This window comes from Osmerus eperlanus, chromosome 10, assembly GCF_963692335.1.
Source record: "Osmerus eperlanus chromosome 10, fOsmEpe2.1, whole genome shotgun sequence".
Taxonomy (NCBI): Eukaryota; Metazoa; Chordata; class Actinopteri; order Osmeriformes; family Osmeridae; genus Osmerus; species Osmerus eperlanus.
This window is the reverse complement of record NC_085027.1, coordinates 6044842-6072551: the sequence shown is the minus strand read 5'-3', so window position 1 is coordinate 6072551 and position 27710 is coordinate 6044842. Positions and strand designations below refer to the sequence as shown.

General features: G+C 46.9%; 1 protein-coding gene across 1 annotated transcript; it reads left to right on the top strand.

Annotated features, from left to right (window-relative positions):
* The first annotated feature begins 677 nt into the window (after window positions 1–677).
* nkd1 (NKD inhibitor of WNT signaling pathway 1) lies at window positions 678–27710 on the top strand. The gene is made up of 10 exons (XM_062471441.1): window positions 678–904; window positions 1029–1061; window positions 1280–1419; window positions 17012–17069; window positions 20108–20211; window positions 20424–20519; window positions 21976–22123; window positions 23015–23096; window positions 23293–23420; window positions 24091–27710. Exons 1-10 carry the CDS (start codon window positions 880–882, stop codon window positions 24639–24641), a joined length of 1365 nt encoding a protein of 454 aa, XP_062327425.1. The 5' UTR covers window positions 678–879; the 3' UTR covers window positions 24642–27710.

The window sequence follows — 27710 nt, the reverse complement described above, 5'->3', positions numbered from 1 at the left end:
GGAGAGAGACAGCGTCTGTTAGTGGATGGATGCAGGTGGCTGGGTAAACCAGAGCAGGGCATGGCAGGCCTTTAAACTTAAACATAGCCTTGACCGAAGAGGCCCAGGGTAATTTAGAGGCCATTACATTCAGGGCATGTGGGAGCCATCCTGTGGAATGGTTCACCTCTGTTTTTTAAGCAGCACTTTAACAATGTCAATTGTTTATCTTCTTTTACATTTTTGGCAGATCTTTAAGATTTTTTTGATGAGATGGGACTTCAAGAGAACATTTAAGAATTGGATTTGTAAACTGAATTAATGATATAAAAATTCGGATTTATATTGTGGGTTCCATCCAATAAGCTGTCATGTTATACTCAAGTTTACAAACTCAAGCATTTGTAAAATGAGAAACTTTAGAAATGTTCACAAATTCTTCATACAAAAATAATTTATTTTCATTTATCAATTAAATATTATTCACTCACTATATTTATAATACAATACCATCAACACTTCTAATGCGTCTGTTTGACTGGCGGGCTTGCCGTGTTTACTGTTTTTATATTCGGAGATTCTGTAAGAATCCCGGCTGGCTTTCATGTGCAGCCTTGGTCCAATAAAACACAGAGACGGCCTGCTGGTCGTTTAATCTTGGGCGAGGTGTCAATCATGTCCCTTCAGTGGTTGAAGTGCGGGTTTTGGTAACCGCCTCCTGTACGCTTAGAAGAGAGACGAGGGGGAAAGCTTGCTCCGATCAAAGGCAGTGTGCCTCTTTTGCTGTATGATGTACTGAGCGCGCAAGCTGCTTTCTTACGGACGCTCGTATCTGGATATAGCTGATTTCTGGATTATAAATCAATCTGATGTTTTACATTCTCAACTCAATGCAGAGACATGGGTAAACTTCATTCTAAGCATGGTAAGATTCAGCATTTTCCTGTGACATGCACTATGGTCGACGTAATGAATGCTCACTTGCAGGGATACTTTCGAGTAATTCAACTCATTCTTTTCTCCTTTTTTCTCACGAATTATCTCAAAAGCTGCTATTTGTAAACCGAGGGAGAGTCCAGAAGGTGAGTAGACCAATATTGAGCTACATATAGTCTTTTCTAATGTTTTATTTTACTGAAAGATCTATTTTCAATCAGCCTTGCTTTGTCAGGTACTCGTACGCCTAGAGTTTAGCGGGTAAACATTGAAAATAGTTACAGAGACACTTGAAAACATGATGTGGAGGAAGGTACAATGAATGTGAACATAGTTATAATGCGTCTATTATTTTCGGTTTCAGGCGACAGTTTCGTAGTCAATGCCTGTTTGGCGAGGAAAGGGATCGACGACTGGCTCGTGAAACAGAAATACTATTGCACGGGCTCGCGGCTGGAGCAACAGGACTGTCATCATAAGAATAGCTGCGGATTGTCTACAAGGGTAAGCAATGAATTTGACTATGACTACATGTAACGTATTGGATATTGTGTTAAGTCCTTTATTGTTGTAGTCGTTACATTGTATATGAAGTAGTCTAGACACAATGATGACTAGGGGTATCGAACATCAACTTTCTTGTAGCGAGGTTTAGCGAATATGCAACTTTGCCTAACTTAGGCTTCAAGATAATAAGTATACTGAAATGTATTAACTTTATCAGTTACATCCATTAAGTAACCAGTGAAAGACAGTTGTGGGGAGCCAGGCTATAGGTTTTGGCATTGAAATCTTCAAGTTACCCGCTTATTTTACAACAATCACGCAACCTCATCGGCCAGTCCGACAGGGGTCTTCAAAGGCGTTCTCAAAGAATGTGCCTCAGTTCTATTTGCTTTGGCAGTTTGGAACAAAAAACCGTTGTTTGTATGAACAAAATTCACACACTTCAGTGTTTTAATTATGATATCAAATTAAATTAGAGAATTTGCGTTGGTTATTTAATTAGACCGAAAATATAGATATGCAGGGATGCAATGGGTCGACGGTAATTGGGTTACGTTCATAAGTAAAATTAGTCAGTATGCTTCACCTACCAGAAGTGGCTAAATTAGGTATTGCTGTCCAGTTGCTATAACATTTGTTGCCTGGATTGAAGAAAATTGAAGTGTTTAATGCTAATCAATATTCAAAGGCAGTGTTAAGATTGTAATTGACAATCATACAGACATTTGTATAGAAAACACCAACCTGAACACAGCCTACAAACGATCACAACCATTATGAAAAGTAAGACAAATTTGGTTAGAAAAAAAAACAAACTAACAAAACGTTAGTTTGCTCAAACTTCACTTGTCCTCAACCCTTTCATGAACAGAAGCCCCTTTTACGGATTTAACTTCATACAAACAATAGAAGTCCTGACAATTTACCATTTCATTATGGTTTGGTAAATGACCCATTGGACTGTAGTGGAAACAAATGAGTCAGACTATGAACAGATGCTTGGTTCTTCAGTAGGTAATAGATCACACCAAAGTTGAAAGCATTGCAGGCTGACAGACTGGTGACAGGGTTGCATTGTAAGGCTGGAGCGAGGTGGTGGAGGTCATGTCTGTTTCGTATTTGGCATGCTGGTAAACACACACAGTTTTGTTGTTGTCGAGAGCGAGAAGAAATCCTTTGGAATTGCTTCAGACGAACCATAAGCCTCTTTGGTTAGGGATGCTTCTCAAAGACAGAATTTTTGAGGATTGAGTGCTCATCAAAAATCCACCAGGACTCTCTGCTACCCCCACCCACTCCATCAGCAGGGGGTCTCAGACACCCAGTCCAGAAAGTGGCCATCATGCTACACAAAATTCCATGCTGCTTGAATTAGATATGTGAAGGTTTCCTTTTATTTGTTTGCTTTTTTACTATCTTAAAACGTCTTACATTTTCTGAGCATGTATCCCCTGAAAGGGATACCCGCCTTCAGTACATCTCTTCATGTGATGTTATGCAGCTTAACTGAAATGCTGGCATCTTTAAAAGAGAACCACCATGCACAGACAGCAACATGCCAGACCAGTTCAATAGGGATCCCATGTGATTGGAATCCAGGAAGACACAGGGTAAGCCAGCCGTGAACTCCTTCAGGAAGTAACAACCATAATCGAGCATGCTGGCAAAATCTCTTGATCAAAGTCTTGTCTAAAGTCCTCGGTTGTTTTCCTTTCTGTGAGGTATTTTTAATAACAAACACAGCTAGTCAGGTCACAACCGTGTGAGGCTGGGAGGCTGATGAGAAAAGCAGCGGGCTTTTATGACTGGCCCAGTTTGAGATGACGTGCCCGTGATCGAGTGTGGCACTGAGTGTCATGAGGGGTCAGGCCCAGGTCTGCATGTTGCACGCACATGGTGTCAAAGTCACTATGGTTGACGTGTGCTCAGGCTTGTTTATACATCTTCGTATTGTAATTGGACTCTGTCCATGACATCATGAGAGAAGCGTTCTAACGCAGCCCCCTAGGTGGAGTATGTACCGGGAGCTCTCTTCACCTCAGCCCAGTGAAGGGCATTGTGGGAAACATCTGAAAGGGTGGGATTGTTTGGTAGAGCATGTTTTCATTTCCCAGATGGTGTGAAGTGAGATTTGGTGAGCTTGAAAAAGGAACCCCGCTGAAAAAGTTGGATGGTTTGAACAATTTGGACTCTGTGGAGTTCAGTTTTATAAATAATTGAATTCCGTGTGCCTAATGGCTTTTACAGCTCTGAGGAAAAATGAATAAAATAGGACAAAGGTGTGCCTTACATCAATATTTACTAGAATGTTTTCCTGACGTTGTTTGCTTTTGTTTTCCTTTGTCCTGGAAAATGGAACAAAAAAACATGAATATTTGATTTAAAAGTTTGGCTGCTCTGACAAATCAAATGAGTGTTGCCTTTAGAAAATTGAGATTGTGTGATTTTGAGGTCACTGATTCAGTCTTAAATAACCTGTAAACACACTTCGGTGTCACAGACAAGCTGACATTTTTGTCCTCAATGAATACGGTTAAATAGCCCATCCCTTGTGGACTGAGAGGTCTATGGTATAAAACCTCTTAGGTGATGATGCAAGTCAACCCTTTTAGCTTTAAAATCTGTACATGTTGTATAGGATACCTGGTGAGATAGCTATTTATAGCCCTTGTTCTTCTAGCCTCCCAGCTGAATTGGGGTCCAGGAGAATGTGGGTCAGATGGTGGCAGCAGTGGGGAGTCCAGCCTTGGAATTCTTTTGATCTGAATCTCCCAAACCACATTTCTTTAAACGCAATTTCTGCCATGCTAAATGCCCCTTTTTTTATAGAACACAACACATGTTTGTTTAGTTGAGCTGATTACATTAGCAAGCTTGTTTTCATTAGTGGCTATATTGAATTGAGCTAAGTGGTAAGTCGTGGGTGGGAAGAGATGTGAGACTCCAGAGCTCTGGGAAGTTTTTATTTTTTCAGTATGTTCATTAGTTAAACTAACAAAATGCCATTTTGATCACATTTAATCAAAATTTGCTTCCACTTTTATGAAGTAGCTGGACTGTAAGAACAGGTGGCTATGCAGACTTGTCATTTAAGGGGCCACAGCATGGGAGTCTAGACACATTTACTTTTTAGACTTGGTATTCACACCCACCCTCAAAGTGTGACACTTTATTTATCCCTTGTAAAACGTTGGAGATCACAGACATTGAGAAGGAGTACCGACCACCACAACCAATTGTACAACTTGCCAGTTAATATTTCTTTAGCATGGTTTTGTAAAGCCTTAAGGACTCTCTAACCGAGTTTGCTGAAGGCTCAGTGTTCGTAGGAGTTTGAATGGGGAATCGGCGTTGTGAGTTGGACCCCTTTAGCTTATGGTCCAGGGAATTTGCAATGTGTTGAAAGCAACTTGAAAGATTTCATTTGATGATTTGTTAAAGCATTTTCCCTCTCCTTTGCCAAGTCCTCCTCTCTTACTCCCCAAAGCCCCCTCCCCCTCTCCCACTTCTCTTCTTCTCTCCCTAGCTTCCCTCTTTTCCTCCAAGGCTCCATCTGTTTCTTGCGTTTACCCTGTGGCCTTGTTGGTTGTTGCTGATGAAATAAGGCTGCATCTGATGTGGGTGTTGCAGGGAAGTGGATGCAATGACACTGAGGGCCCCTCCTCTAGTGAGAGGCCCTGGCCTCTCTGTAGTAAAAAGAAGCCCCCCAATGAAGCCATAGCTCTGTTGGAGTCTCTCAAGACACCACTTTCAAACATTCCAAAGCACCTTTTATGACATTGAAAACCTCAGTGATCATTACAAAATCATTAAATGTAAAAAATACTGTGCAGCCTCTGCCCTTGACCCCTGTGTTTCTCACTAGGTGCCTGACAACTTGCAGAAGTAGGCCCTGATGCTCTTTTTGCAAATGTATGTTTACTTACTTTTTTTGTATATGCAAGCCTTCGATTCTGCTAAAAGACACGGCAGGTTTCTTCCCCCCCTTTACTATTGCACTTCTCCTGTTGTGTTCTCATTTCTTGTCTTCACAATGCGCACGGCCCTTGTCTAGAAGCTGAAAGCACCTTTCAAATGCAGACTCTTCTTTTTCTCTCCCTCTTTCTGTCCTCTCCCCATGTCTGTGCTTTTCCCACCAGCTGTCCCCAGAGTTGTGTCGTATGCCCCCCTCTCCCACCAGGATCTACCCCTGTCCGCTTCCATTGGACCGCAGGCCTGTTGTTGATCTTTGAAGAGACTAAGAGAAGCTGGGAGTTGCGGTCTAAGAAAATAAAGTGTTTGCCTTTGGGGAGAGGGAGGACAGCACCTGGCTTTTGTGATTTTCCCATGAGCAGAAGGGAGAGGGGACGCGGGTGGCATTAATGTCACCTCTGATATTGTGTCACATGGATTACTTAGCTGGCGGAACTTGTCCAAAGTGACAATGTGAAGCGGATATCCCTTATTTGCTCTTGTGAATGATGGTGCCTGGACAGGTTCCTGTGAGGGAAATCTGAGAATGTTTTGAGTGAGGCAAAGGTATCAATCCTGATATCTGATCAGGTTGCCCCCAGCAGATTCTTTTTCTTACCCCTATTATGTATATTTTCTGAAGGTGGAGTTTATTTTCAGTCAGTGCTGTGCCTCTATTGAATGTCGCTTCATTGTTCATGTCATGAATTTCATGGCTGTAATTTTTGTGATGCGTGACACTATATGTTTACAGACAGTTAAAAATAGGGATTTGCTATGTGAGATATGGGGGCGTGCAGGGGGGTGGAGTGGCGCCTGTGTGTATGTGCGTGTGTGTGAGGTTGCCGTGTGTCTGGGATCGGCTGTCCGGATGCACTCCGGAGATCAAAGGCGTCCCCGGGAATGTGCTCAGAATCCTCCTGGGATTAGCAGCTGAGATACAGCCTTTGTTTTCCCAAATATCTGCTAACTGTGGAGCAATGGATAGGCCAGGATCATTTCAAAGTGTTTCTCTGTTCTCACCCCCTTTTATGACGCTTTCTGTGCATTGTTTATTCGCTCGGTATGCAGGAGACAGACTTCTCTGTAACATTGACTGGAAATGCTAATGATAAATTGGATTCTAACGTCCAAAGGTGATGTTTCTATTTTCCTCTCTTTTCTAGGTCTTTGTTTGGCGGTTGTGGGTTAAACCGTTAGTTTGAGATTGGTTTTTAGTTGAAAAGCATGTGCATAATAAAAATGGTGTCTATGGAAGCCCTAATTAGCAGATTATCCATCTAGAGTTAATCAAGTTAATGTCATCACACCCAGTTGTTCTCTTATCTCTTTCCGTTTGAAGTGTGTAGTCAAGAGACAGACGGTTTATGATACCAGATGTAAATTGATGTGCTTGTGATGTATCCAGCTATATTTTATAAGACCTTGATTTGAGAAGTCTGTTCAAATATAATATCAGTGGGTGATACTGGGTGACAAAGGAAAAGAGATTTAGGATGAGAGAGGGAGTAATTGGTTAACAGGGGGAGAGATTGGAGGGGAGTGATGGAGAGGTATACATTTAGAGAGGAGAGATGGTGGAAGATTCGGCTGTTGTGGTGTCATTGGGTACCACTGAGCCTCCCATGTGAGCTCTGTGCCGGTTTTAATCACCCACTTAAAAGGCTTTCCTGAAGTGGGCGTTTAAGCGTTTAAACCCTGAATAATTCTCTCTTGTTTGTTTATCAGTTCCCCTGCGGGCTTCGCTCTGGCCTGTGTAGCAAGCATTGAATAATTTGACTGAGCAGTCCAAGTCGCGGCACTCTTATAAATAGGACAAGATCAACATCTGCATGAAACTACCATCTACTCAAATACACACACACACACACACACACACACACACACACACACTCCAACTGTACTTAGCATTGCTTACCATCATACATAAGTACCCATTTGGCGTTTTGTATTTGTTTTCGTAGCTGGTCAGACAGAGGGAGGGAGACACCCGTGATGGGCTACACAGCTTGCCACTGCTCTGCTGGAGCATTTATCCCCCTAAAGCCTGAGAGAGCTATAGTGACCAGGTCCTGGTGGCCACCTGAGTGAGAGAGAATGGAGGAAGTGAGTTTATATAAACAGAGCCGAGAGAGCATTGTGCCTCCCCCTCTGACGGTGGGCCGGGACTCTTCCTGTGGCGCCAGGGCAGGAGGTGGCCTGGATTGTCTGTTAGAGGGATGTTTTCAGTGGAGAGAAAGCCAAACACGGGAGCGACCCAGCTGAAAGGAAGACTCTGCTCCCCTGATGTGTTTATGCTCCACAGGTGCTACAGCCCTGGAGAGGACCTCACCTCATAGACTGTCAATGGGGCAGGGCAGCCCCTGCACTCCCCAAAGGGCCGTTTTCCTCGGCTGTTAACCCTAGGCCCATCACTCACATTGAACAGAGCAGACTCAACAGAAAGAGTATTTAACCAGAGCTGGAGTGGAACTGAACTCTGAATAGAACTGAGAAGTGGAAGAGGGCATCCCAGCAGCACTCACTGGGACTGTCCTTTCTGCTGGAGTGCACATGGCTGGTTTAGCAATGAACTTGGATTATTATGGCTTGTTCAGTGTTGTTTTAGATAGTTAATCTGTGTGTGTGTGTGTGCGTGTGTGTTGAACAGCTCCAGGCAGTCTCCAAGGGCATCGCCAGGGCATTGTCAGGGTTGTGAGCAGTTTCTGCCACAAGGCCCCATCCTGGGGTCTGAGCTTCAGGCTACAGGCCTCTCGTCCAGGCAGAGATAGACATACACCGCTGTTCCTCTTCTCCCCGAGTCATTACTTCTCCTATAGACATTTCCAACGAAGGAATATACAACAAACACCACAAATCCACCCCAGCAGTATCCAATGTATCGTTCACATGCTAACGTGTGCTGTGTGCTGCTATTCTGCCTTAGCGTTCTGCTACTGCAGTGAAACCTCACGGATTTAGCAATGAAAGACAGGGGGTAGCCTGCAGGTAGTGGAAGTGGAACAAACTGACTGTGCTGATTTTTATTTGATGCTTCAAAGACCAAAGATCCGGCTGTATGCCGTCGGTGCAATGCTCTCGCTTGCGATTACAAAGCCTCTGTTCGTTCTCCAAGATCTTTGGAAGTAACCAAAGTAAAACGTTCAATGGTGGAGTTTCTGGAACTTTTTGAGAATTATTTTGCTACTACTTGCCTACTTCCTGGGTTGTTATTAAAGGGCTGCTATTAGCAATATCTGGTGTCTCATGACTGTTGGTATTTATGAGTGTGGAAATACCAATGTGAAGAGCATTCTTCAGTAAAGATTTTGTTGGTGACTATTAAGGCCTAAGGCCCCTAATATTTTCTCAAATGTTATGTTAAGAATAGAAACTTGGTTCCAGTAAGCTTACAGTAGGGGAAATGTCTATTCCCAAGTTAAAAGTGTGTAATTAAAGAGGCTACTGTACTTTGAAAATTGAAAGGTCAGACATATTTAATGTTTAGAGGCAGTGTTATGTGGTTTGAAGGATGTCTGCTCTGAGAAAGTATACAGCTTTCTTGTGGGTGGCCACCTCAATCACTTCAGCCTGAACTCGATAAAACATGGAGTTGTGTCATGTTTCAACAAGATCTAGATAAGGCAAGTCAACTGTCCAAAAATTAATTGTGAAAGGGGTTATCTGGTAGAAAGGTAACAGGTGTAGAAGTAATTCCATGACAGGGTGCAGAGGTGTGTTTTGGCTCATCTTGCCAGAGCTCCGTGGTGAAAGGCTGAAGTGGTTGTCACTTTCCACCAGATCTCTGCTAAACCCCTGCCCCCACCCACGCTTCATAGTGCTTTAAACTGGTGTCTGAACCCACACAGACCCTTGAATGACTCCCTCTCGAGATACTCATAACTAATTACCCAGAACTCCCAGACACACTGTGTCACGCCCTCAGGAAGCTATTCAGCACACACACAGACACACACCACCACCCATAGAGTCAGTCTTAAAACGAGTGTCAGTCCTGGTACAGTTAGCCTAGAATGTTCCAAGGTTCTATGGCTCTATAATTTCCTGTGTGGTGGGGGGAGAGATCTGATTGCAGCCCTAACCCCAGGGGCCCTCTGAGATGAGGCGTGTCACTGTGCCTCCTCAGCTCCCTTCTTTCATTCTTTGGAAATGAGCTTCACTCTGTATTCAAAGGGCCATAATGTTGTGATTTGTTGCTCTTGGCTGACTGGACCACCTGTAAATCAAGGCCAAGTGACAGGCTGTCTCCATTCCTCTCCGATCCCCAGCTCCCCATCGGGACTTGCGGCTCCAGCGGCGGGTTCATCGGCTGGTGGAGAATGTGTAAGAGGAGTCCACCTAGAGTTCATATCCCCTGTTAACCTCATATCTGCCAGGAAAAACACATGAGAGTAGACTGGGATCTTAAAGACCCTTGATCTATCCATCCCTCACTCCTCCTCCCAGTCCTCTGTGAGAGACACATTTGATAAACAGGCCTGATAAAGGTTAATAGCTTTGGTTACATGTTTTTCAAAGCTATACAGACGCCTACACTTAGAGAGGCAGGCAGGTTCCACAGCCCCAGGGGTTAGAGGAGCTGTAAAAATCTTATCTTCGCAGGTGTAAAAGTTTTGTAAATGGGTCATTAAAGTGTTGGCTAACTCTACACATGAAGCACAAAGAGGGAGTGGGGAAGGGAGATTAGCTCAAATCAGCATGTTTCTGAAGTACAGAGATGAGAGCTGTAAATCTCTGCTAATATTCCACTGAGCCTTTAGGAGGCCACCTTTGATGTGGGTGAGGTAACGTGACCAGTGATGTTTGCAATGTTAATCTGAGGTGCAAAATGACTGAAGGCCATGCACAGTAAGTCCATAAAATTGAGCCATCCAATGGTATGTCCTTTTGGGGGGGGGGGGGGGGGGCAGAGGGGGGATGTGGGGGGGGGTGTTCAAGGTGCTCATATCAAGAGATGAGAACCGAATGCACTTTAGTGAAAATACTTAGAACACGAGTGCATGAGGTCAATGCGTTCAGCAACTTCATGTAGTTTGCACAGACGCCTTAAAATCAGTAAACATAGGCCTGCAGAGCAAACCGTGAGGTTTGGCTTCTACAGCACACAATATCACACTAGACCACACCTCGTCCAACACAGGGCTTTGTGGCCAAAGCTGTGTGTGTGTGTGTGTGTGTGTGTTGGTGGAGCGGCTGGCTGACCTGTCCAGTGAACTAGAGATAAGAGTCTAAGCCCCCTGGCATGCGTGGGCCCCACCAGCCCAGGACCCTTGGTGCTGCTGACCACGCACACTCTAATCACAGGGCAGCTTCCTCCCTCCAGCCTCACCGCTGATGGATCCCCTGCCCCTGGCTATAATTTCCTTCCTGCTGGCAAAGGAAGAGAAGTGGTTGTGCTGAAATTGAGTGGTGTCACACACGGGGCCGCAGAGTCTGTAGACGTCCACAGGCTGCAGCTCAAGGTGCTGTCTGTGTCTCCTTTGTGGCAGACTTCAAATTATGCGCAGTCTGAAGCGCCGTTCGAAACAGGCAACATCTCAAATGTTAGGGATTTTGTTTTTTGTCCCGTTGAACCAGGTCTTTGTTTTCTCGAAAATGGTTTAACCTATATGTCCAGGCTCGCTTTTGAAGGTAAAATGACTTCAGGTCAGAGTCTGATCAACACACTTTGAGGTATTGAGCAACAGCCCGTTGATAATCGAGTCAACTGTGTGTGCATTAGGTGGTGTAAATGACTACAGGTGTTGTATATTCTCTTGCCATGAAAAATCGTCTTTCAATTGCTTTTATGGGTCTCTGCATAATCAAGATCTATAATTTGGGAGCGAACCCAAGTATCTTTTGTTTTAGAGCCAAAAAATCCTGTAGCATCAGATGGTTCAGCTGATAGATCCCTTTGTGAAGTAAACAGGTCTCCCTGGTTTCATCTGATTGAGAGACAAACCATACTTGATTGAAAGCTTTTACATGATAGTTCAGATGCATCCTAATCTGGAAATGTGCATACTAATAGTCTCTGTCTCTTTTACTTTCTCTCTCTCTTTTTCTCTGTCTCTCAGCTTCGGTAAATGTGCAGGCAGCCTCGCTACATATGATTATCCGAGATATCTTAATTTCACGTGTGCAAACCGATCCCCTTTGAAGCCAAAGCTCAGACACAGTGCTCTGTTCACCAGCTCACATCAACACCCCCCTATCTTGGCTCCATCTCATGGCGTCGTGTTCTGCCGCTACGTGCGGATTTGAGGGCCGGGAGTCCTGTGTAATGTTTGTTGCGAGGAGCAGTTCACAGTGCGTGAGGAGTCTGGAGCCAGGGTGGGGCGTCTGTCTGTGGACAGTGTATGTTTCCCCACTGTGCCTTGCCACTGCACCAGTGACTGATTCTCCACTATGTTCAGGCATCAGGTATGGACCAGGCTTGGACTCTGGCAGCAGCCAGAGTATCTCAGTTTAGGGGTTTTGTATGAAGTCAGGTGGCTGAGCGGTGAGGGAATCGGGCTAGTAATCCGAAGGTTGCCAGTTCGATTCCCGGTCATGCCAACTGACGTTGTGTCCTTGGGCAAGGCACTTCACCCTACTTGCCTCGGGGGAATGTCCCTGTACTTACTGTAAGTCGCTCTGGATAAGAGCGTCTGCTAAATGACTAAATGTAAATGTAAAAATGTATGTTCGGGGGAATTGCACATCTGCACTCCGAAGGTGCACTAATAACACTATATCTTGAAGCTAATTTATTTTGCTGTCCTAAATACCAAAATACAAATACTAATAAATATCTTTTTTTTTTTAGGTCCTGGTTTATTTTTATAAACTTTATTTTTATGTACACCATCATTACTTTGCTTTGCTGCCAGATGTGAGGCAAAAATACATATTTAAAACAGTTTAATATAAATGCTTCTGTAAATGACTTGTCTGGTCATGTAACTTCATCTTGACCCTAAAAGTCTGTCAGGATTGAGTGAAGTTTTTACCTAGGAATGACCTCCTCTCCCATCAACAGGTAACTTTCTGTCAGACTCTCTAGTGATCCCATATGTGAAGCCAAAAAGAGCAGACGGAACCAGAGAGGCATCGCTACCATTCCCTCATCCTCTCCACATCTCTGACTGACTCCTTCGGTCTCGCCTGCTTTCGCTAAACGGCCTTTCATGTGTCGCTCCCTGCCTTGGCTGTTTCGCTCTAAATGTCAGACCTGAAGGTGTTTTCCAGTGCAGGAGGCAAGGCAAGACAGGCCTAATTAGATTTTTCCTGGGTTTTGATGGAGTGCCAGCAGCAGTGGTGAGACTCCAGAGGCCTGCTTCCACGGAGCTCTGGCGCACGATCAGGCGGAGCTGTCGTCGGCCGTGTAAAATGTCAGCCTGTGTGGCGTGGCGTGGAGGCAGACGGTGTAGGCCGAGAGCCTTGTGGTTCTTTCCGCGACCGCACACTCCCTCTCTCGCACACGTAAACACGCGCTCTCTTGCATGGAGTGTGCAACACACTAGCCGTTGGTCTCTAACTGCACACACATGATTCTCCTTGTCTCAAGGCAATCATTTGACTGCTTGTCACCAGTGCTTGGTTGTTTAAGCCTCTTCACTATACAGTTTTTGGCACTAACATCTTAATGTGCCAAATAGAAGGGGGTTTTAAACACATGCACACACTTGGCCTAGTCTTGGCCTAGTCTTCAGTGAGCACAATGCCAGGATAAGACTGATGGGGGCCCCTGGCAACCCGATGACCTTACTTGCCAAACTTCAGTCAGCCTATGGTGAGCTCTGTGCCCCATTCAGTTAATGGCTTCTGGAACTTTACGTCTCACCCTCAATCACTCTGTATATCCAGTATATCCCAATACTAGTTCTTAAAATATTATGGTTTGTAAATATGCAAATCTGGTTTTTCCTTTTTGGAAATACATATTTATGTGCGTGTTGTTGACATTGGTTTGCCATGTAGATTCAACGGCCAAATCAAACAACGCCAGAGACTGTCCATCCCTATAGCTGGGATGTTGTAATGCTGCACACTGTGTTCCTATGTATGTTATAGGAATAAATCACTTTCTGTGAAGGGCTTCTAACAACTTTAAAACACACTGGAGCCTTGCAATCCTACTCCTCCAGGCACAGAAGAAGCTCAAAAGGGTCTGGCTGCTGTTGAAAGTGAAATGCTTTATACTTTGGTTTCCACAGAACATTAAACATCATGTCTGGAAAATTGTTTTTGGTGGTCCCAAGTGTTGGAGGAGAGCTCTTGTTTATGTGTTCATGATGCTGTAAGGCCCTAAGACCAGCCAAGACTTTCTGCAGGCCTGGGAAAGTGACACCTCATTGTAGCTCCACATTAAAACGTCATAAACACTTCATAACATGTGTTGTTAAACACATTTTTCCATAGACACGGTTCAGTAACAGCATTATACACACACTATGCAGGTATGTATCATTCAAACATCTTTGTCAAATGCAACCACAACAGTAAGGAGTTGTGTGTGTGTGTGTGTGTTTATGTCGAGTTTTACTCACTAAGCTTACTGGAGTTTTACTCTGAGAAGGTGCTGTGTGTTCATTAAGTCATACTCAAGATGATCAAAGGGGTGCAGCTCTTAGCCTTGCCCTTCTCTGTGTTTGCCTTAAACCCAACTCCCATGGTAACCCTTGACCCCAGGATTGCATAGGTCTTGCAAGCCAGTGATTGGCTAATTCTCCGACAGGGCAGGTCAAGATTGATGGCTCTTTAAAGGTCTACTGATTAGCATGCATTTAGGGCCTGACATAACCATTCAACACAAACAAGAATTCAAACTCAAGGTTTCACCCGATGAAGAAACTTTGAAACCTTCTGGAATTATGTTGATGCATTGGCTGTGACCATTCACTCTGGGGTCATGCATTAGTTTTGCCCACTGCGTTTGGGCTACAATACCAAAATGAACATAGAATCTCCTTAGAGAGGGGGAGGTCAGTATCCCAAGTCGCTAATCTTCTCCTTTCAACTGCTGCCTGGATCCTTATGAGTTCTCCCTGGAGAAAAGAGCATTCCCAGAGGGCTGGCCTGCAGGTTTGGAGGGCTGCAGGCCCGGGACCTCCATTGAATTGTGAAGGGAGGGGCCCAGGCCTCGGTGGGTGTCACCGGAGTCAGAAGTGAGGTTCAGGGGATTAAGCTCTTTCTTTCAGCGCTGAATGGACCTCCGCTGCCTGGTGAGGAACTGAGCCTCACCAAATGGGTTATTCCAGCCATTAAAGCTTCTAACCGGGGAGCCACAGGAGCTGGACAAAGAGACTAGTCTCATTGTTCCTTTGGGACAAGTCTCAGAGTTCAGGGAATGTTGGACATTTGGCTGCCAGGAATGGAGGAGACATGGGGACTTTTTCACAATGACTTTGTGTAAAATTGACCAGTTCCTTGAACTCACATTCTCTGAAGTATTTAAATAATAGAAAGTGCCCCAGAAAATACAGTGCTCAATTATTTCAGCTGAAGGAATGAGGAGAAAGAGTGAAAGAAAGTGAAAGAGAGAGAGAACAGAATACTAAAGATCAGGGGGTTTGAATGAATGTATTGAATGATTTTTTTTTTTTACCAAAGATGCAGAGCCCATCCCAGAGAGTAACCTCAACATACTAATAATACAGCTGCCATCCATCACCACAGACAACATCCAATTAGCACATTCCTTTTCCCCCCTGTTCTCATGTTCTTGGCTAACCCCTCCACAATTTTGGGTCATTCATCAAAAACGAAAATGTGCTCAATACCGTGTGAATGAGTGTGTGTGTGTGTGCGTGCATGATTGGAGGATGGTTTGTTACTGTAACTAAAGCCCAGAGTCTTCATTGTTAGATGTCAGAACACATGGTCTGGTGTGAGACTGCAGGAATGTTGATTGAGGGGTGATTTTTAGCTGCGACCACCAGCTCTATGGCTTGCTCTGTCAGTTGGTTGGTCTGTCCACAAAAATAGTTTGCAGCTATAGCCAGGAGTATTAGAGGCTGTTTGGCCTCTCCACTGACCCAGGTAACTCTACCTGACCTGCAGAAATGGTCCTGACGCCACTCTGGGGGGACAGGTTTTGGGTCAACACTCTTTATTCTTTGCTCTCTCTCTCTCACTTACTCACTCTCTCGCTCTCTCTCACTCTCTCACTCACTCACTCGTTACCCTTTACAGTTGCCTACAACTTCAGCTTTCCCATATCTGCCTGTTTAAAAGATGTTCTGAAAAGCACTGCTGATGTGTGTTTTCCTCTTCGGCGTCTCTGTAGAGTTGGACTGACCTGTTGGAGTCGACCTTCCAAAGCAGAATACACACGTCAAGCCTCTCCCATTTCGCTATCAGCAGAGTGCTGGCTGGCGCTCAAAGAAACAGGCTGAGCCCTAAGCAGCAACACAAAACCTCACTCCTCACATGTAACCCAGCACCCACACCCTCTCCCCTCTTAAACAATATCTGACTTCTATCTCCCGCTCCATGTAACTTCTAAGCCTGACCATATTAGACTGGTTCAGGCAAGGTTTAAATAGCATATTGCTAAGGTTTCTGCTTAGAGGGAGCTGTCAGAGGTTTAAGTGAGTCAGACAGTACCAGTCAGTATGTGTAAGTGTGTGTATACTCCTCCAGTGGGGGCCACCCACTGAGGTGCACAGCTCTACCAAGGCTGACTGGGCGAGGATCACACCCGCTGACCTTCTAGATCTGTATGGATTAGACACAGATCCCTCCAACACGTCCTCGCTCAGGGAACCCCTACCCCTCAAACTCCAGTAATGCTCCACACTGACTAGCATTAGTAGCTATGGCCTTCATTTACATGGGCGGCTGCTGTAGCATTGGTGTAATTGACCCATAATCCTCCAAATATGGTGTGCCGTAATATCGCCTAGGCGTCGTGAGGAGTGTTGGTGTGCATGTGCACATTGTTGGGGTACGGGATGTGTCCAGTGGGACTTTTCTGTTGCGTTAGTTCACTTGAGAGATACTCATATTGTGTGTGTGTGTGTGTGTGTGTGAATGCATGTTTGCTTTCCTGGGTGTGTGTATCTGTGTGTATATGTGAGTGAGTAATGGTTATTGGTGCAGATGACTGCAATACCAGAGAGGACACCTGAGCCAGACTTTTCCATGGTTGAACCCCGGCGCTCGCATGTCACACAGCACTCCGGTATGCACTCACACACACGGCTGCCAAGAGAGGGGGCTCTGGTGAACGAAAAATAACAAGCCTTGGAACGTATCGCTACCCTCGGTGACGAAAGACCCGTCGCAGAAATAACCCCCACGCCACCCCTTCTTTTTCCCAGAATTCCCTGACAGGAAGAGAGTGGTGATTGAGACGGCTCTTTTCACTCGTCTCAGGCCTGCTTGGCAGCCTCACACACACGGTGTGTTTAGATCTTCCTGTTACCGCCTGCGCCTATTTTCCGGTTCTATTTAGCCTCAGTTTGTCACTGGTTGCCAGATACTCTACACATACATCTGACCGCCGTCATTTCAATGCAACTCTGCCGCAATGCATCATACAGCTCTTCGATGAATTACCGGTGTCCATTAAGAGCTGTTTGTTTTTGCAATGTGAAATGATCCTTTTGCCTGTCTGTAGATTGTCAACACTGACTTTTCTTTCTCCCTCCCTGTCTTTATTTCACTCCAGGTCCCCTTGGATGAAGCGTGTGCAGAAGGAATCAGTGATGAACATTACCGTTTAGAAGGTAGGCCCACCTCCTCCCCTCGTCCCATACTAAGCCCCACAAATGCTGATGAGGTGCATGAAACCCTCCGGTCCTCCTCCTCCCTTTTCCCTCCTCCTCCTCTCTTTCTCTCATCCACCCATCCCCCCGCGAGCATCGCAAACCCCCTGCGTGTCCTCAATCCCTTCCTGCGTGGCATGATCCCGGCTAAAGAGTTCTGTGAGGATGGGAGACAAGGACACATGGCTAGGTTCTGAGTGGGAGGGCACTTAGGGGGAGAGGAGAGTGGAGGGCCACATATGTCAGGTGGCTTGGCACAGGAGTCTGAGTCTTGTCCAAGTCTGGCTGTCCTGAACAGCGTTTATGTTATTCCTCGGAGTGACTGTGGAAGTGGAATAAAAATAACATGTATTAATCACAACAATCGTGTTACACACAAACTCACATGCCGGAGGGTCCACAGCCTCTGCATTCTACCCATCCTGCTGCCCTTATGGGGCCAGGAGCAGTGGGTCAGCGCCACGTCAGCATGCTCATCCTCGTCCTGAGCACCGAACAGTGCCCATCCGGGACTCAAACCCGGGACTTCCTTGCTGTGAGACTTTTTGTGAACTGGTGTCCTTGTGTCCTTTCTGCAGTCCCACTATGACTATTGATATAATAGTGAGTCTTTTGGCTTCTAAATGTAATGGACATAAATGTAATTTTGTGGTATAAGCTGTTCTTTGGAGTCGTTCACACACAGTGCAACCGTGCATCTTAATAATCGTATACAGTCCAATTTAACACAAGACTGTCCTTAATAACTGAGTGTTTTAGAGGGTTTTCTGTGAGAGGACTTGACTCAAACCCTGGTGTAGACTCCATCCCACTACAAGCTCTGCCACACAGCTGACAAAGTGGGGTTTTAAAGTGATAAGAGAGTGAGAGAGAAAGGAGTGAAGATGATAGAAGAGTAGATATAAAAGCATTCTCTCCTCAGGGCCTTAGTAAGCACTTGCAAAGAAAGTTTGTAAGAAAAAAAAAGACATCTTGCTGGCAAAATTGCAAAGGGAAGAGCAAAAGGCCTCAAAGATGAAAGGGTTTGTAGGATGTCTCATCCTGCCCACTATGCAGTGAGGTGTGAAAGGGTGAAGGGGAGTGAGTTAGAGTGTGTTTGTCCACAGACTGAAACCCTATCAGCGCAGGTAACGCTTACATTGACATGTTTGAACACTTGCCATTGTATCCTGTCTCCCAGAGCAAACACATGGGCCAATCGACGTGAAAGATTTGGGCTTGGAATCTGTTATTTGTAATTCAGTGGCCTCGCTAAAAAGTGCGTCTTGGCAGAAAGTGTGTCAGAGCTCCTGTTGTTGCTGTGGTAGTAGTGTTTGTGTGGCAGTGCACGTGTCACTCGCACATAAATGCACTTATGTGAATGTGTGTGTGTTAATGCTGGTGCTATTGGAAAACAGGCCTAGCATAGAGGGTAGAAAGTGGCGGATGCCAGCCCTTCCTGAACACCCATCTCTGCCCTTTCAGATTGAATCTCCAGCCAGTACCCCCCCCCTTACAAAGGCAAGGCTTAAGTCAGCCATTGGGGGGTCATGGTGTGTGTTTGTGTGCGTGTGTGTGTGTGGGGCAGATTACAGTATCTCCCCTAGGCCATTCATTAGCCTCCAGATAAGCATCTCCACTATATTGGACTTGCTACTGAACAGATCCCCCCCTACCTAACATGGACAATGTTCTCTTTGAGCACCTCAGATGATCAAACGATAGGACCCGACATGACCCCCTCCCTTCTCCCTCTTTCCAAAAAAGTTGCTCAAATCTCCCTGGAAGGAGGCCCTTCATTCTGCCGGTGCCTGTCTGCCCAGGGATGGGACGGGTCCTCTTTGATCTCCCTGGATCAGGAGGAGAAGAACAGGGGGCTGTTGTGTCTGCTTCTTTTGGCGAGCACAACAAACACTGTTTCAGATTTTGACTTGGCTTAATTAATTAGTGATTCTGTTTTACAGGCGGTCTGATCCTCATCCAAAAGGTTTGAGAATGGAACTTCAAAGTGTGCGAAGCGGGGGAGGGGAAGGGGGGGGGGGTAAGGGAGGGGGGGTGAACGAGGAGAGAGAGAGACACACACACACTCCACACTATGAGTGTATGTCACCCGCGGGACACACAGGCGTCACTGGAAAGTCGTCACGTGCAGCCAGTCCAGACTGAGGGTCCTTTTCTTAACGTCTCCATCAACCCGATTTGGGGAGCATGGAGCACGCAAGCTAAACAGAATGGCTAAGCTCCTGAACGGAGGAAAAAAATAGCAGATGGAGGCTCTGGGTGTATCAGACGCCTTTGCCGGCACAGCGTTGCTCTCTTCCCCTTGTCTTTCAATCTCACCTCACATCTAAAGCACTGCAGAGGTGCACAGGGCCACAGGCCCACTACCTAGTTTCCAGGCTTGCACTCTGACGGTTTTTGTTGTTGTTGATAGTGGGTAGAGGAGCCCTAGAAAATAAAAGGGGCAGATGGAGTCTGTCTCTGGACCCGGGTCTACAGTGTGATGTACAGTCTGGGGACAGTTTTTTGGGGGGAGTTTTTCCTTGTCTTCCTTGAGGGTTTAGGTTGGTTGAGGGGCAGTTCTATGGCCATATGTGAAGCCCTCTGTGACATGCTTGCGTGTAAAAAGGGCTATACAAATACATTTGATTTGATTTGACCTACAGTAATACAGGGAGAACATTATGCCTGTCACATCTAGACTGATGAGCCCAGCTGCAACGATGCCAGCAAACACAGGGGGGAGGGGGAGGGGCTCCCATGGGCCCTTTGATGTTTGCATGCTGTTTCCAGTGCAGCCTTCATTTTCAAACACTACCTAATATCCTGTCCTGTCTCTTGGCTATGTGTGAAGCCATTCATCCTCCTCGCTGTGTGGAGACCCTGTGTGTCTGGCCCTGGGGCTAGCACCTTCTCAAAGAACCCTCTCTCTCCAGCCCCAGGTTATGATTGAAGCCCCTAGTCTTTGTTTCTAAACCCCCAACCCTGTGTTTAATGTGTGTGTGTGTGTCCCCCCGCAGTGGCTCTGCCCCCAGAGAAGTCGGCCGGGTGCTGTGTGGAGGAGAAGAGGCAGGGCAAAGAGAGCCAGGCGCCCACAGGCACACAGAAGCAGCTCCAGTTTGAAGTGAGTGTTAACATCGACCGGGCCCGTTTAGGACTGCCCCGGAGGAGGAAGCTAGGCCAACCACACCGTGCGTCACCTTTACCGATGGGGAGACACACACACACTCACACGTAAACACACACACGCGCGCATTCACATGCACACAAACACACAAATATGCGCACACACTTGCATCTACAGGACAGTATTGATGAAATACTGCCTTTTCCCAGGAGCTGGAGTGTGCAGTGTCAGTAGAGGAGGACAACAGGCAAGAGTGGACTTTTACCCTGTATGACTTTGACAACAATGGCAAGGTCACCAGAGAGGTAAGAGCTGCTGATGCCAACTATGCTAACTCTTGTTGCAACTTTTTAACCCGTCTCCTTTGCTTCTGCTTGTTCTATCAAAGCATGCACACACACACGCCTACACACATACAAACCAGCTACACACAGACTCCCACACACACACACACCCACCCACCACCCTCTCTAGATGGCAGCTCAACGTTTTTGAAAGAAGACACAGACAGATTAAGTCCCATTAATCCATTTCCTCCATGCAGCGAGGAAACAAAAGGAAAAGACTGTCTTTGCTTTTCCTCCATGTCCAAGATACCTCGTGGCTGGCCCTCTCACTGTGGAGATCCGAGGGTGCCGTCGAAAAAGGCCTGTATTTTTCTTGAAACTGTGTGAAGAGACTAAAGCTGTCCTCCGTATGGTTGGATCTCCAGTTTCTCTGGCATCGCCCGTGGCCCCGCAGCACATGAGGCGTCAGCGCGCTCCAAAAAAAGGGAGAAAAAAAAACTGCTTTCTTCTGCAGCTCCCTTGAAATGAAACTAAAAATGACACATGTCTGTGTTTGAAACGGTATCTGGAACCGGTCCCTGAGGAATTTATAATAGTTCTTTATGCTGCTAGTGAGAGAGAGAGGCAATTTAGAATTCAGACAGTTTGGACTTCATTTCTGGGTGAGAGAGCTGGAGTTAATAGTCGAACAGAGCAGCCTAATTTCAGAGCCATTTTAAGAGTCCCCATTCCTCACCAGTAGCAGTCGAGGGAGCACTTGTAGCAGGACTGTAATTACCTTCAGAGGGAAATCGCTAAAAAGACTTGAAATATGTATAATTAAACATAATACAATTTTAATCCTTGGATGGTAATGTTGTGCTTTTCCTAAGCTGGCTTTCATGTCTTCAGTGAGAGCAGATTTCAGATATCTGCTGTCTGTACGAGTGTTCCTTGGCCCATGTGTCCTTCTCCTGTGGGGTTCTCTCTCCCTCTCTTTCTCTCCCAGTACCGACTTCTCTCTCTCTCGCTCCTTCTTCTCTCAATCACCCCTTATCATGCCCCAGAGCTACACAGACAAACCCCCGATTAGCGCGTGAATTCATACCGAGACAGAGAATAAAAAGGTCTGAAGTCAAAGAGAAAGTGAGCAAGATAAATTAAGAGAGCAGTGCGTCGCGGGCGTGTAGTAAGTCGTACATCAGGTTTGACATCTCGGGTGCGTTTCTCCTCCTACCTACTAGACAGTTCTTTTCATGCATTTATCCCTTTCCTTTCCCCCTGCCCGATCACTTTACAGGAAGAGATGAACTACAACAACTGACATCCTTGGTGTTCTTCCCTCCACTGCCTGTTTGCCTGTGTGAGCTACGCCTAGGATATACCTCCTAGGAGTGCGTTGTCACTTCAGAGCTTAAACCTTGCGCTTTCTTTTCTCTCCCATTCTCTCTCCCTCTTTACCTCTCTCTCTCTATCTCTCTACCCCTCTCTCCAGGACATCACCAGCTTGCTCCACACCATCTACGAGGTTGTGGACTCCTCCGTCAACCATTCCCCCAGCAGCAGTAAGACTCTGCGGGTGAAGCTCTCCGTGGCACCAGACTCCAGCCAGCGGTGGAGGAGCTGCACTCAGGGCGTCACAGGTACAGGCAGGTGCCAGGCGGCAGGGGTGACAGGGCTGGATCACAGGGTGTGTAGAACAGAGGGGGAGGCTGGGAGGAGGACTGGGGGAGGGGGGTTGTGTGGGTTCCCCTGTGTTGCCTGCTGTCAGCTCATCCAGAGACATGTTTGTTGTCACGCAGAAAAGGCACCTGCTTTAGGCCTGTCAGTCCCCCTCCTCTCTCTCTCTTTCTGCCTCTGTCTCTCCATCGCTCCATCTCCCCAGCACAATGGGGTTCATTTTTAATGATGGGCGGAGTGACAGAGCCAAGAGAGCCCCCCATGTGCCTTCAAATATTCAGAGAGAAACCTTAAGAGATGCGCAAGGCCTTTTGATAACCACCGCCATTTTCTTTTCTTTTTTTCATTTTTTTCACCCCCCTCTCCCTCCAAGCTGTCGGGAAAATATAGCTACATTCAACTTAACTTTTCTAACTGTCGACTCAGTAAACAAGAATTGTGGGGAATAAATGTAAAAAAAACGTATTCCTGTTTGTTTATGTCCTGTTGTTTTGGTTATTTATAACCGTCAAGTGATTCAAAAGAATCTGGTTTAGATAATCGGGCAGGCTTTCTTCATGATAATTTAAAACTGCACCAGATCTCACACCATTAATAAACGTTTGGCTTTGGGTGTGTTTTTTTCCTGTGTCTTATGAGTCCTGGAGTAGAAAATAGAATAAATGAAGCATTGTTGTTATTTCCCCTCTTTTATAGATCTTCAAAGTAAAAGGCTGTGAACAAAGGTTTCTTTCTTCTGAGGCCTGTGTGACTGTAGTAGTCAGTGCTGTGTGTGGCTGCTCTGTGTCGCTCTCTTTGATAATAGCCTGCTCTCTCACTCTCTCCACCTCTCTCTCCCTCTATCTGTCACACAGGCATGCCTCACCCCAGACACAAAACTGACAAGTTCATCGAAGACCCAAAAAGTGCAGACAAGAAGTCCCGGGCCCTACTCAGGTGACTGACTTAGCTTCTTCCCTCTCTGCCTTGAAACGGACCGTTTATAACGGCGAAACATCATTTAAACTGCAAAAGAGACCAACAGTATCATACAGTATAAGGTGAACCCAGTAAAAATCCTTGGTGTCTTGGAGAGATCATGTGCTTTAGTGCCACCTGTGTCTGATGAGAAATGTCTCCCTTTTTGTGCCAGGCGCCACCACAGCGACCACCACACCCAGCAGGGATGCCAGAGAAACTGTGTAGACGAGAACCTGGAGCGGAGGAACCACTACCTGGACCTGGCTGGCATTGAGAACTACACCTCCCGCTTTGGTACTGGTGAGTCAGCTGGGGTCAAGGCTATGATGGAGAGAGAGAGGGGGCGATGAGCACAGAGAGGAAGGATGGCAGAGAGAGAGGGAGGAAGTGAGGGAGAGGGAGGAAGTGAGGGACAGACAGAGAAAGTGGCACAAAAAGAGAGAGAATGAGACAGAGACAGAGGGAGAAATGGAGAGGGAAAGAGAAAGAGAGAGAGAGAGAGAGACAGGGACAGAGAGAGAAAGAGAGGGGCAGCAGCGCCACACGGTCGGCCCTTTGAAGTCTCTTCCAGATAGAGCTGCCTCCCTCCCTTATTACTACAGCACCTGCTTGCTGCCATTAGGAGTATGATCTGCAGCAGGTCTGGCCAGCAGTAACATCTGGACCCAGCCAGGCACAATACAGTATGTATTCAGGGCTAAGCCCCATCAAGAGCCCGAGCTGCGGTGAATTGAATTATGTTTAATAAGCGGCCGCCTTGATCTAAATGTCAGTGTTGACATGATGCTTATTTTGCATGGCCGCTGTAACGAGTGTAAAAAGCTATCTGTCATATTGTGTCCTGTGAAGAGTGATCCCTAACCTGAAAGTGCTAACAGAATGACTCAGCGTTTCAAATGAAGATTTATGTAGCAGGGCTGTTCACGCAGCATGGGTTGAATCAGCTGGTGTGTGTCCCTCTCCTCCACAGCCCCGGTAGCCACAGAGCCAGTGAAAGCAGAGCCCCAGACTCGGCAATCCAACCAAACCAGGTCCCGCTCCCACGAACCAGAGAACGGCCACGCCTACCCCCATCACCGACGCTCGCAGACTGTCACAGAGGGTGCGGGCCCTGTGGACAGCCTGTGTCCCGCCAAGCCCCGTGCGGGCCAGGACCCAGGAAAACACGCCCTCCGCTCCCCCAAGACCCACGGCCGCACTCCCCCCACGCAGGCCACCGGCCGGGTGATGAGGAGCCGGGGGGTGCCCCCTCCCCCAGCGCTGCCTAGCCAGACCCCCCCTCACCAGTCCACGGCACCCTACCGTAGACACAAGCAGAAGGCCAAGGACGGGGCCACGCTGGGCTATCGGCCCCTGGGCACCCTGGGGGCGTCTGTTGGGCCGGTGGTGGAGAAGGAGCAGGTCAGGGACCTGCCCAGCGTCCTGCTCTACGAGGGGGGACTGGCCCAGGTGGTGCAGCGGCATGAGCATCACCACCACCATGAACACCACCACCACTACCACCACTTCTACCAATCCTGAACCCCAGCCAGCCAGCCTTCCCTCTCGCCCCCTGCTGCTCCACCCCTGGCAGACAGACACAACAGGAAGGCCCCTCCTGAAGCACACAACACAGCCAAGCACAGCCAGGACTGTGACAGTGGGGGCCTGGGCCATGAGAGCTGGCACTGTAGAAGGAGACACAGGGAGAAGAAAGAAACACAAACATAGATAGACACAGAGCGGGAGTTGAGAGGGAGGGAGATTGAGGGCGCGAGGAGGACATGGGGAGGAGGGAGCAACAGCCGCCACGGTGGGAAGAGGGTCATCCTGAGGTTGTCCAGGCATACAGACGCCATGTTGGGCAGGAGGACAGTGCCAGGATTGAGGAGAGGAGCCTGGGATGAACAGTATTAACAGAGCACTCCTCTGGTGGCTCTGCATCCAGCCCCTCTAGACTGATGGAGCTCACAGTGCCAAACCAGAACATTCTCCTCCCACACCACTGGCTCAAACGATTGCTTCAGAGAGGAGGGGGTCAGAAAGACTGTGATGTATAGAAGTAAATTAATGAAGGAAAACAAGTTGAAGGGATAACAGAACCTGGAGCGTGTGAGAGTGGATGAGATGTGTGTGTGTGTGTGTGTGTGCGCATACAAAATATGTATGTGGGTGCGAGTGTACGATTAGTGTACGATTGTGTGTTCAATGACTGTCAGATACCCTGTCCTCACTGAAGACCACTTGAAGAGCACTTGTCATGTGGTAGTATTTGAGACACTTTGGGCTGTCAGGAGACAGGCATTGGATAGGAAACTGAAGACCCTGACAAACATGCAATACAGGAGACAGCCGACAAAATGAAAAGGAAATGTCTAATTCAGAATAGAAGACGCTAAGCAGCTCCTACCTCTAGTATTATAACTGTCTGTATTATGATTATTGTTATTATTCAGATGCTATGTTAATTTACATTTTTCAAAACATGCCACAATCTGCAGACATATAGTGCATTTATTACTTACATATTGTATGTACATGTTTAGCACTACAGGTATACTGTTCTTATCGTCATTATAAGCTTTATTGATAATGTGATATGTTTGTATCAGCAATTGGAAAAATATGTCATTTTTCACTTTGAACCCGATCAGTTTGGTTTTCGGCACCACTTTGTCTTGATGTTCTCTCTGGAGCTTCACCTCTGTGACACTCATGGAGGCCCTGGCTGTCCTTGGCACATTCACACACACATGCTATGACCTCCATAGGAACTGAACCCAAAACCTCAACGTGTCAAAAGCATGAGGTCGAAACCGCCCTTGCTCTTACAAAGAATCACACAGTCCCGAAAGTAGATTTGGGGGAGTTGGTTGCCGTTTCCTGGTCCTCGGGGTCCAGCTGGAGGTACATGGCCGGCCCCTCAGTCCTAGTGACATCCCCAGTGTCATTGTCCCCTCACTCCCCCCAGTGTCCCCAGCTGTCAGCAGCTCCTTCAGCGGGGCTCCATGTGTCCCTAGCGCTCAGCCAACAAGGCTCTGTTTATGAGGCGCAGCGGCCGAAGCTCTCAGCTGTCTCATTCCACTGGTGCTACATGACACAGGGCCCGGCCCGCAGGCTCCACTCCACCCATAACTCACCCGCTCAGACCTGCTGTCACGGACAGCACCTCCCACCCTCTAGTCGGGCTGCTCTCTTACCCCCAGGCTCCATGCCTCGATCGGGGGGTCTGGAGGAGCAGTGTCCTCATCTGGTGGAGGTTAGGTTGGCCCGTCTGGGTTGAGGACACTTAAAGCTCCTGAGTGTGTTTTATGAGCAGGTGTGAAGGGTGTAAAACCCAGATGTATAGCACCTCTCCAGAGGCGTGTTAAACTTTACACCAGGTATGCAAACAAACATCCAAACTCTTCGGATTGGCTTTGGATGCATTTGTTCTTGTGTGTGTCTGTGTGTGTGTGTGTGTGTGTGTGTGTGTGTGCTTTGAGGAAAATAGGAATCCTGTGCATTCCTGGCCTGCCCCCAGCCCAGCAGTGCCCTCACACAGCTGCAGGCTGTCCATTAGCACAAGCACCATAGAGATGGCCCTCCCATGGGACCCTCCCTCACGCACACACACACACATGCTCTCCAGGGAGATCACAGCTGCACCCCCCACACCCACACCCCGTCAGGACGCTTTTGCTGGCGTCCCATGGACTCACGCATACACACAGCCCTTTGTCAACATTTTCACCCTAACCCCACAACCCTTCTGAGGGTGATGATGCTACCACCTGCCCCCCTTTCCATAGTCTTCCAGAACGTGAAAAATCAGCGCTCGTTGTTGAGGCCCAGACAGCGTCCGCGTCTTCCTGGGTGGTCTCATTAGGCATGGTGTGTGTGTGTGCTGCCTTGTGTATCATTCAGATGGGGGCACAGACACTTGGCGGCACGGCCTCCGGCCGTGACGTGTGGACAGCTGAGTGATCCACAGATCCTTTCAGACACCATGGCTAACTCGGTATCTGCCAGGCCACTCATCCTTCCTAATACCCCTCTGTCTCCCCCATCCACACCTTCAGATGAATGGTGCCATGTGCCTCCATGGGAACATTAGTGGCTCTTCTAATAGGACGCTTTAAAATGACTCGCCAAACAAATCTTTCTCAGATTTACAACCACAGTGTTCACAGCCAGAACACCATTCCCTCATGTATCCCACCACTAAGTTATATTTTGTAAGAATCATTTATCTTTGTTTTTAACTAATGTAAATAGGATACGGACTGCAGGAAGGTTATACCAGTATCGTGTAGAAGAAAATAAGCTTATTTATAATATTTGAACGACTGAGCGAATAAACGTCTGCCAAGTTATCTAACTTGCCTACTTCTGCAGTATCCGCTGTGCCAATCAGAGCTAGCAGGGAAGGGTAGTACTTTTGGACGTAAATGGAAAAAAAATTCTAGCACTCGCTGTTTCTCAATAGCAGATTCACTTCTGCGTTCCTCCCACCTGTTTTTCATGACTTTGTTTAGTTTCTATAGATGGTTTTGATTAATTGCTTTATTTATTTGAAAGCAGAACTGTGCCAAGGGGAAATATGCCCTTTCATTAAAGTATGAAACTGTT

Bases quoted from the DNA above. Each gene is read 5' to 3' on its own strand.
- nkd1 (XM_062471441.1), top strand. From the start codon at position 880: ATGGGTAAACTTCATTCTAAGCATG. The intron at 1,420-17,011 runs GTAAGCAATGAA...ATTTCACTCCAG, and splicing joins GCTGCGGATTGTCTACAAGG to GTCCCCTTGGATGAAGCGTG. The intron at 22,124-23,014 runs GTACAGGCAGGT...TCTGTCACACAG, and splicing joins CTGCACTCAGGGCGTCACAG to GCATGCCTCACCCCAGACAC.